Source organism: Martes martes (genome assembly GCF_963455335.1).
Source record: "Martes martes genome assembly, chromosome: 1".
Taxonomy (NCBI): domain Eukaryota; kingdom Metazoa; phylum Chordata; class Mammalia; order Carnivora; family Mustelidae; genus Martes; species Martes martes.
Genome location: NC_137888.1, coordinates 73,777,890 through 73,789,153, shown reverse-complemented (window position 1 = coordinate 73,789,153; position 11,264 = coordinate 73,777,890). Strand labels below are relative to the sequence as shown.

Here is an 11,264-nt window from a genome sequence, read left to right as displayed (position 1 = left end):
ACCTTCTTTGGAAAGAGAATATTGAGGCCTAAGATAGATGAGGAGAGAAAGGATTCTACTGGCCATGTAAATTGCATTCAAAATTCCAGTTCTAAAGATGGTAATAATAACAAATACTTTTATAGATCTCACTATATAAGTTCTTTCTAAGTGATTTAAAGATTTAAAGGACTTAATATAAGTCCTTTAAATCTCACAACAATCCTATAAGGTAAATACTATTCTTCTCATTTGACAAATGAGAAAGTTGAGACCCAGAGAGGTGTCCAAGGTCCAGCTAGCAAGTGGTAGAGCCAGGAATTGAATCCAGGAGTCCGAGTCCAGGTTCTCTGCTCTTGACTATTTTAAAATGCTGAATCTTAGGTAACTAAAAAGATAACTGCACGTGTGATTGCAGAACTTTCTCAGCACCCTTGGAGGAATCAGAGCTTGAAGGAATCACTAAAGAGTGGAGGGGGTAAATCTTGGATTTCCTAAATAGGAAAACAGGTGAATTCCAGAAGCAGGAGCTCCTTGGGGCCTGGCGTGGATTCTGGCAAAGCTGCAGAGTAAACTGGAAGCAGATGGATTGTGAATGCTCAGAAAAGGAAGCTATGATCCCTGGAAGCCAACATGGTTTAAAGCAAGAGAGAGTCAGGCCTGATGAACTTCATCTTATTATTGAAAGAGACCACTAGCCTGATAGAATGCTGAATCTGGATCTTAGCAAAACACTTGACCAAGCCTCTGCATTTATATTCTTCTTTATAAGCTGGAAAATACAATGTTAACTACAGCTAACAGTAATGTGGATACTTGAGCAAACTTACCTGAGGATGGTTGGTTAATGCATCACTTTCAGTACTTAACACATTGGAAACTCATGGTAAGTATGTATTGAATGGATAAGCCATGAAAGAGGCCTCTAATTCTATGGTGACCCCTGATTGACTTAATATTTTTATCAGTGACAAAGATAAAAGTTGGAAAGGCATGCTTGTCAAACTTGCTGGTAATAAAAAGTTAGGGGAAAGAATTATTTCCCTGGGTGACTGAATTCATTATAAAAATGATCTCAACATGCTGAAAACAGGCTATAAAGATACATTTTAACAGGGTAACTCTAAAATCCTGCATTTAAGTTAAAAAATAAATTAGGCAAGAAGAAGTAATATCTTGTTTGAGGGTGATTCATGTGAAAAAAGAATAACCTAATGGTTTCAATTGGCCAATATATTTGTTATAACCTAAGATTATTCTGTAAACTGTTGAAGATGTTGAAAAGAATCTCAGGCCCCCTTAATAAATGTCTGTTTTATAGATGAAGACAGGCAGTGGTCCTGCAGTATTAATCAGAGCATAGCTAGGGGTCCATTGTCAATTCTGAAAGCTACATTTTAAAAAAGAAATATAGACAGAAAGATTGAGCTATATCCAGAGGTGACCAGAATGATCAGGTGTCTGTAAACCCATACTAAGAGAAATTATAGAAGGCCTAGAATAAATAAATTTTAGAGGGTGAAGGGCCATCTGTACCCCAATGTTTATAGCAGCAATGGCCACGGTCGCCAAACTATGGAAAGAACCAAGATGCCCTTCAACGGACGAATGGATAAGGAAGATGTGGTCCATATACACTATGGAGTATTATGCCTCCATCAGAAAGGATGAATACCCAGCTTTTGTATCAGCATGGACGGGACTGGAAGAGATTATGCTGAGTGAAATAAGTCAAGCAGAGAGAGTCAATTATCATATGGTTTCACTTATTTGTGGAGCATAACAAATAACAAGGAGGATATGGGGAGATGGAGAGGAGAAGGGAGTTGAGGGAAATTGGAAGGGGAGATGAACCATGAGAGACTATGGGCTCTGAAAAACAATCTGAGGGTTTTGAAGGGGCGGGGTGGGTGTGTGGGAGGTTGGGAGAGCCAGGTGGTGGGTATTATGGAGGGCATGTATTTCATGGAGCACTGAGTGTGGTGCATAAACAATGAATTCTGTTATGCTGAAAAGAAATAAATTAAAAATAAATAAATAAATAAATAAAAATAAAATGAAAAAAATTTTAGAGGGTGAGACACAGTATTTGGCTCAGCTAGGTCCAATGGGCTAGAGTTGGAGAAGGTAGCTTTTAGCTTCATGTAACAATTGGAATGACTTGTAAGGCAAATGGGCTACTTTGAAAGCAGTATTCCTGCTATCCCTGGAGGTGCTCAAGCAGGTGTTATTGGGACTAGCAACCAGGGATGATATTTCTATGGAGGAAATTCCAGGTTTGCGTGGAAGTCTGAAATAAACGACTTTATTTTCTTTAAATTCTAAACTTTTGAATTTGTTTCAGATTATGATACTGTATCTTCTTTTTTCTCCCCATACCTTAAAAGCTAAAAGAAAAAAATCTATAAAAAGGTAGATAGATAGATGGATATAGATATAAATATAGATATAGATATAGATATAAATAGGAGATGGATATTTAGGGGCTAGCAAATTATTTTGGTTTATATTTCTTGAGGAAACAGGTTTGGCCCAAGTGAACCATTTGTGGTCAGCAATAGCTTCCTGCTAAGTGCATCTGTAATTAAAAATATCAGTTCTCACCCCATATACAGTGGATTTTTTAAAATTAGCATAGAGATTTTGGTTTATTGAAAGTAAAAAAAATATGGAAATCATTCATGGCTTTTTACCTCCTTTGCCCCCCCCCCTTCATGTCATATCATTAAGAGGGCCTGAATCAAGGTCATGAAAACTCAAGCTGTTTGATTTGGAATGAAAGAAAATCAAAGGGAACAGATGATACATGGGATGTGGAAATGAATTTCAAGTTGGACAGAAGCCCAGTTTTTCAGTAATATCCAAGTTGATCATTTTTCACTTTTAATTTTTTTTTTTTTTTTTTTTAAGATTCTATCCATTTGCCAGAGAGAGAGACAGAGAGAGTACACACAAGCAGGCAGAGAGGCAGGCAGAGGCAGCGAGAGAAGCAGGCTCCCCGCCGAGCAAGGAACCCGATGCGGGACTCGATCCCAGGACTCCGGGATCATGACCTGGGCCGAAGGCAGCGGCCTAACCAACTGAGCCACCCAGGCGTCCCATTTTTCACTTTTGCCTTAGAAGGGAAGTGACTGTACATTAGATGTACTGTGACCTTTGTGACAGTTCCATCTCATCCAGTTGTCATGTCCTGTCAGCTCCTTAAAAAGTTATCACGGATTTATAATACTATAGGGCCATGGCAATCTAATTTAGGCAGAAAAAGAAGGTATTGTGGCATTAAATGTTTTTCAAGTTATTTCTTGCTGTGGTTAATATTTTAGTCATTCTTCCTTTGATGGAATCACAGTGCATTCTAAGATTTTAAAGTAAGTGTAAAGCAAACCTGTATTACAGGATCATTATTTACCTGGGTGGTGCTGGCCAACTTATGGAGTAGGTTGATGTGATTTTCATCTTCAACATTGACCCGGAATACCTTCTCACTGAATGGTGAGATAGCAGAAGAAGACAAAGTTTAAAATTGGATAGTGCATTCAAATTTTTGGGATAGCAAGGAGTTGCTTACTTACCCTTCAAAGTGCTCACCAGAATGGTGAGAAGATGCTAGGGCCAGAGTCACAAGAAGCAAGAACGTCAGCATTGTGACTGACTAGATCCTTCGGATGTGTTTTACCTGCTTTTATAGTCCAAGGTGTTCTTTGTTTTCTTCTCCTGATTGCAGATAGGCACTATCAAATTTTGATTAATGGGTTTCCTAGCATTATTGCCTTGGTAGCTGTGTAAAGTCAAAGAGAATATCTCTCTCAACACCTGTGGGTACAGAACAAATAATCTCAAGTTCAACCCATCTAGTTTGGATGTCAGACCTTGCATAGTTGGGAGCTAAATGAGTTTTAAATAAAATACATTTTTTAGTCTTTTTTTTGGTAGTATTTTTTTCATTTTGAATTGAGAATAACGTACAATGATTTAAGTGTAACAGTTGATGACTTTTGACAAATGCATACATTCATGTAACAAAGATCCCAGTGAAGGTATAGAACATTTTCATCACCCTAAGAAGTTCTTTTGAGCACCATTCCAGTCTCTTTCTGTATTCCCCTCAGGAAATCAATATTTGGCTCTCTAGCTTCATATATTAGTTTGCCTGTACTTCAGGCAAAATTTCATGTAAATAAGGTCATACCATAAATATTCCTTTGTGTATGGATTCTTTCATTCAAGATACTGTTTTTATGATATATTAGTATTTTTGTTTGCATTATTAACTTGTTCTTCAATATTAAGTAATGTTTCATTGTATGAATATACCAAAATTTGTTTATCCATTTTCCTGTTGATGGATATTTGTGTTTCCAATTTGGTGTTACTATGAATAGAGCTGCAGTAAACATTTTTGTACAGACCTTTTTGTTGGCATGTTTTCACTTTGGGGGAGTAAATATCTTAAGAGTGGAATTGCTAAATATTAATGTAGGTGAGGATTTAACATTATAAGAATCTGTCAAACATTTTCCCATAGTAGTTGTTCCATTTTAGGCTTCTTACCAGTGTCCGGTAGTTGTTTCATTTTAAGCTTCTACCAGTGTCCAGTAGCTCTCCATTTTCTCCAGGATTTTGATGTTATCTAATTGTGCTTTTAATTTGTATTTCCCTGATACTAATGATGTTGAATATTTTTTCATATATATAGGACCATTTGTAAATCTTTTTTTGTGAAGGATCTGTTGAACTTATTTGCCTTTTAAAAGAAATTTGTTATTTGGCTTTATTATTGCGTTGTAGCAGTTGTTTATATATTCTGGATACAAGTCCTTTATTAGAAATGTATATCACGAATATTTCTTCTCAATATGTAACTTTTATTTTCATTTTCTCAATTTTATCTTTTGATGAGCAGAAGTTTTAAATTTTGATGAAGTTCCAGTTTATCCATGTTTTTTCTTTATAGTTCATGCCTTTTATGTTCTTTCCAAGCAATCTTTCCTATCCCAAGGTCTCAAACATATTTGCTTACATTTTCTTATAAAGAGCTTTATCATTTGGGTCTTATGTATGGTATAAGGTAGGGATCAACAAAATTTCATTTATTTATTTATTTAGATTTTATTTATTTATTTGACAGGGAGAGAGCATGCAAGTAGGCAGAGTGGCAGACAGAAGGAGAGGGAGAAGCAGGCTCTCAGCTGAGCAGGGAGCCTGATACAGGGCTCAATCCCAGGACCCCAGGGCCATTACCTGAGCTGAAGGCAGCCGCTTAACCGACTGAGCCACCCAGGTACCCTGATCAACAAAACTTTTAAAATATGGATATCCAGTAGATCCAGTACTATATATAGAGAAGACTTCTTTACCCATTTAATTAACTTTGGTTTCAATGTCAAAAGTTATTTGGCCATATATATGTGGTGTAATTTTGGACTTTCTATTATGTCCCATTGAACTATTTGTCTAGTTTTATATAACTATTACAGTGTCTTGATTATTTTACTTTATAGTAAGACTTAAGGTCAGATGATATGTAAATCCCCCAACTTCATTCTTTTCCAAGTTTGATTCCAAATACTTTACCTTTCTATTTATATTTAGTATTAACTTATCAATTTCAATGAAAAATCTTGCTGGAATTTTGATTGGGATTGCACTGAATCTATAGATCAATTCGGGGAGAACTGATAAATTACAATATTTAGTCTTTCAGCTCTTACATATGTCATCTCTACATATTAATCTGGGTCTTTGTCAAAAAGTGGAAGGGTCTGAGTCTTTATCCTACCTACAAGATACAAAGTTATCCTGTTGCAGTTTCATAGAGCTGGCAGAAGACGTGAAACTTCTGGGTCAGAAGCAAAGGGATTTATTATGCATGGTCTAGCAGACAGCATAGACTTTGTGTGTTAGTCCTTTAATTTCCCTGTCCTATAGGGGATGATGTAAAGGCATCCCAGCTAGATACTGGGTGCAGAGGTTTGTGTCACAGTTGAGGTATACTGAGTTTAGGAAACTCTCAATCTCACGAGGCAGCTGCTAGCAAATCTGCTCAACTTTTGTCTTAGAGGAGACATTAGCTTTATTGTCCTAAAGGGCAAACAGAACTTCCCTTTGCCCCAAAGGGAGATGTTTTCTAAACTCTTTGCTATATAAACATTTTTGGAAAAGATAGTCCAGAATAAAAGCTGTCGTAGGATGTACTGAAAGAGAGGGATCCATGGAGAATTTTCTCAACAATACCTACCTTTTTTATATGCTCTTGACTTCTGGTGAATTTTCTCATGAGTATGGTGCTCTTTTGGTCACTCTGATTAATCTTACTGACAGGGGCTAGGACCAAATTCATTCATTTTTATCTAGCATTGTATTTAATTAAGGTTAGTATCAACAGGACTCTAAGAAGCATGATGAAACTAATCTGTAACATTGACCTCAGCCATTCCTCTCTAGGGTACCATACCCAACTAGCTGAAGATTCCATAAACTATCAATATCTGCTTTAGAGAGATAGGTAGCTTTCTTCTTCAATTTCGGTATTGACGGTTTCACTTTCCCTGAGACAGTAATACAGTTACAACAGAATCTATTAGCTACTGTACAAACTCTACCATGGCCTGCAAGGAGAGAGTCTATGGCAATTCTACCATGCATAACAACGCTGGTCTAAACTAGCTGAATGAAAGAGAAAACTCATTATTCATGCAGCTGGAGTGCTCAGCGATGGTGCTGGCTTCACAAGTTCAGTTGATGATGTTTATATTTTTACAAAGATATACACATATATACATATATATACACATATTTATATATGCATGCATATGTATATACACATGCATATATACATATATATGTGTATGTGTGTGTGTATATATCTACTGGAAAGCTAATTTCTTCTCAAAAATTTAACCCAGATCTTCAGTTAAATCCTAGTGGGCCGACTTCTCTATCCTTGAGGCAGTTCTATAATCAGGATGGTGGGATGTGCTGATTGGCCAAGCCTAAGTCATTTGACCACCCCCTGGAACCTTAGTATACACCTCATGCAAAATATCTAATATAGCTATTACTGTTGCTGTTGTTACCCTTCCCAGGATGATCTTAAGCAGTCAGTCAAGGTCAAGATCTTAGGTCAGTGCCCTAGCTTCTAGAGAGACTGGGAAAGTGGGATTTCGAATTTTAACTTAAATAATGGGAGCCTTGTATTGCTACATTCTCCAAACTTAGAGCAGGGGTTCAGATCTGGCCAGCTAAAAAGAATGACAAATATACATTAAAGGGGATAAATCATTTGTGGATGACGTGTGATCTTGGGACTTAAACATAGTAAACGGTTTATTTTAGTTGATGCTTTGTGAATGCAAGAGGAGGACAATTAGGATTTTCAGTTAGTAATTAAAATTCGTTTTTGTTAGTTGTATTAATTTTTCCATAGATATTGAAATTTCTGCTTCCCATCACATGTTTATATATTTAAATTCTTCTTTTTTATGTACAGCTTGGTGATTAATAAGCCAAAGGCATCTTTGTGTCTGTTTGTGTTTCATGTAACAGCATGAGATTGTGGAGAGTCTGTAAACTGCCCCATGGTGTTATAATTAATCCTATATGATGTCTCAGTTTTTGGAAAAACATTTCTCCAAACACCTTCCATGGTGTTAAATAAGAAAGGGTTCTGAAGTCAAATGTGTTTGCTTTACACTAAAACAAACAAGCTCCTTTAGGGGGGCTTTTTAGAGTCTTCAGACTCTAAAAATATGTATGGTAAATCATCAAAAAGGGACCCTGACAGCATTTCCCAAATGTATCTCACAGTAGAGTGCCAGGTTGGTTAAGTCTAGGTAAAACTAGAAGACTTAGGACCATTGCTACATTCCAGTATTTCCGGCTGTGAGACATATTTCTTCAAAAGCATAATTAGGACCGGTGATTTTGGGAACACATTTTGGGAAACTCTAGACTGAGTTCATAAATGGAGTCACATCAACTTAAAAGTTTGGTTCTGTACACTCTTCGTCTGTTTTGTTCAAGGCTGAAGAGTTTATTGTGACTTCAATGTTAAGGTCACTGGGTTAAGTGCTGTGGGGTACTCAGAGATGAAAAGAGCTTGATTTCTGCTCTTCAGGCCCTGCTGTGACAGGCATGGAAGTGGTTAGGTACAAATATTAAAGGAATAGTTTTCTTGACATCTTCCTTCTTTATTTTGAAGTGTGGATTTAATAATTGGGTCAATTGATGATTCTGGGTAAACCATTCTCTCAACTTGCAAGCTATATTGAACCAGTGGGTGAGGGTTCTTCTTCACTGTTAAAGGACTGAATGATCTATGGGAAGAGAGATGAATTAGGGAATGTGTAATTTCTGTTATGTCAGAGAAAACAGTTTTAACTGACTTTTTAAAATCTTAAAAGTACTTTGTACATGTATTTGCATCTGTTGATATTAAATAGGAGAAATTTTATATAAAAAGTATTTTTTTCAGAAATCTTGTATTATCATCATCATCATAGTCATCATTATCATCATATTCTATCATCATTGCTGGACCATGAAAGGTCTATGAGAGGAGAACTTTGGTGCTTTGATTCTGATGTTACAAACACAGCTCCTAATTGGGGAATTATTTCCAGGAAGAGTTAGCTTTTGTTTTTGTGTGCATCTAATTAAGACAACTAATTAGTTTAGTCAATTTAGGGAAAATTCTGCTAAAATCCTTATCTTAACTGAACTGTCTGGTTGTTTGTGAGGCAGCCAGAATTTCCCTGTAACTTGATGGGTATAACTGATTGATGACCCGATCTGTTAGTATTGCTCCAAGGAGGGCAAAAACAACCAGAAAATGTTATCCAGGTACACCAATGTCCTGTTAGCTTTGTGTAATTATATTTAATATTCCAATAAACTTCTTTTTTATGAATATGAAGAGGGAGGCTAGTAAACATTTTCTTGGCAGGCTTTTCTCTCTGAGATCTACTGATGATATATATATATATATATATATATATATATATACACACACACACACACACATATGTTTTTAAACATGAGCATCATCATTAATGGGAATAGTCTGCATATCTCTGGGGGGAATGTTGTTTGTTATTGAATTGCAGACCAGAATTTTTGAAAACTGGGAGATAAACTGGACTACTTCATCCCATAAATCTTACCACCTGACTCATCAATTTGAAGTTCCTTATTGAAATAAGGAAAACATCTTTAATCAAGCAAATATTTGGAAACTGCAAACATATCTCTATTTGGAATTTGGGAGATAATTAAAATGGACAGGTTATGATTGATTAACTCTTGAAGAATGGGTTAGTTCAAAGGCAGTTGGTTTTCTTTTTATCCTTATATCAATACTCCATCAACAGGAATTAAGGAAACAGCATAACTAGGCTCCAGCTCCTTGCTGAGGGCAATTAATCAGGACAGAAGAGTCGGGAGGTAAATTGGAATGGTGCCAAATAAATCAACCTGTTTTTGCACCTACATTTATCTTTGTTAATCTTATAGGCCATCTTAATATTTTGATATTTGTGTATTAGGTTATGGATTTTAAGAATAAATTCCAAGATATTTCTAATCATTAAATGAATAAATTAAATGTTATATTTCCATATTAATGTCTTTATTTTATTGAAAACAAACTGTGGGAAGATGTACATTTCTACCTTTAATTCAAATACACAAAATATTTGTTTTATGCTGTTTGTAAGATAGTGGGGAATTATTTTTATTCTTAATATGCTGTGACATAACATGAAAGTCCCTTAAAGCCTTTTGAGGGGAGGGCAGGGTTTTAATAAATAAAATGTTAATAATATGAAATGCTGTATGGGTAGAGAAATAAAAGCGTACAATCAATTCAAAAAAGAAAATGTCAGTATTTTCTGACAACCTGTTTAATATTTACCTGATATGAATCTTCAAAAAGGTCTGTGTTCTACTTTGCATGGCTCCAGTTCAATTTCAATTTATTCTTAAAATTAGTTTGGAAGGGCAACCTCCAGGCACACAGATAATGCAGCTGATGCTGTCATTTGGCAGTCTGGTTCTAACTACCAGATTGTTTTTTCTGTTCCCAGACTCTAGCTCATTGAGACTCTTACGTTGCTATTTTATTACTTGAGGTCATTTGATAGGCTAACCCTATGATGAATAGTCTGGTTGATATTTGAGGGTAACAAGTTGACAACAGATTCTCCTGGAGTCATTAGAAAAAGTTGACATTTAAGTGCTTAAGATAATCAGTAAAATGGATATTTGCACTTGAGTTTTCCCCTGTTAGGAGGGATATGTTTTATGCTGGAATGTTCTACAGTCCCTTAGAAGAACTAAATACCTTATCACTGTACTTTTAAAATAATAAAATCCTTCCAAAGAATTTTGAGAATTAAATACCTAAATTGACAACTTAATTGAGATTAAAAAAAAGATTCAGACTCTTTGATTGCTCAGTTTCCTTTTACCTCGAAAGTTTTTGTCTCCAAATACTAGGAGGGTTGAGGTTGCTTCACAATTAATGACCTAATTTTGTGACACTGCATGCTGTTTCCCAACATTGATCTGACTTGGAGGCAAGTCTGTTAGACATGATGTCAGCAGGAGTTATTTTGACAGCTGCCAGAAGCAGTAACATAAGGCTTAAGAAGTTCTCATTTTAGAATGTGGTAGCCTAGAATATTGATCTGTATACATAGTAATAGGCAATCAAAGATGGTAGTGCAGTGTTCAAGAGAAGAACCCACAAGGAAAAGTGATCACGTTAATAAATTTAAAAAAAAACCAAAACACCAGTTCTCAGGAAACATTGGAAAGTAAGGATGAAACACAAGAAATATCCCTGCTAATTTCAAATTAGACCAGCAGAATCAAAAGCACATTCTTCCTTTTGATGACGTCTAGTATTGCTATACTGCCATGAGTAGTGATTCCAGACTACATGAAATGGCATCCCTGATGCATGGAATACTGGCTGTTGACAGGTTCCCCTTAATCTGAGGAGAGCGCCTCTGTGGATAGGATATAGTTTTCATTTTTCAGGATTGATGATCCAGCATCAGATTATGTGATAAACTTCCTCAAACCATGGTACTTATGTTTTCTAACAGTGTTAGAAAACATTCAGTGTCTGCATTTCAGAATGGTAACACAAGGATAAATCAAATAGCAAATTAAATTTAGGTATGCCATCTGCTGCCTTTGTTTTATGAATTCCAGCCCATAGGACATTGACTGGGCATGAATGTATAAGCCATTGTCTTTTATTGTTGGACTTACTACAAATA

General features: G+C 35.9%; 1 protein-coding gene across 1 annotated transcript in view; it reads right to left on the bottom strand.

The window, feature by feature from the left end:
* Positions 1–3,622, bottom strand: part of CPB1 (carboxypeptidase B1) — a gene marked incomplete at both ends in the record, with an annotated part of 32,536 nt that extends 28,914 nt beyond the window's left edge. Inside the window, 2 exons of the mRNA XM_080807064.1 lie at positions 3,389–3,464; positions 3,552–3,622. Coding sequence (XP_080663190.1) covers positions 3,389–3,464; positions 3,552–3,622 — 147 coding nt within the window. The remainder of the gene's footprint in view (positions 1–3,388; positions 3,465–3,551) is intronic.
* Between the last annotated feature and the right edge of the window lie 7,642 nt (positions 3,623–11,264).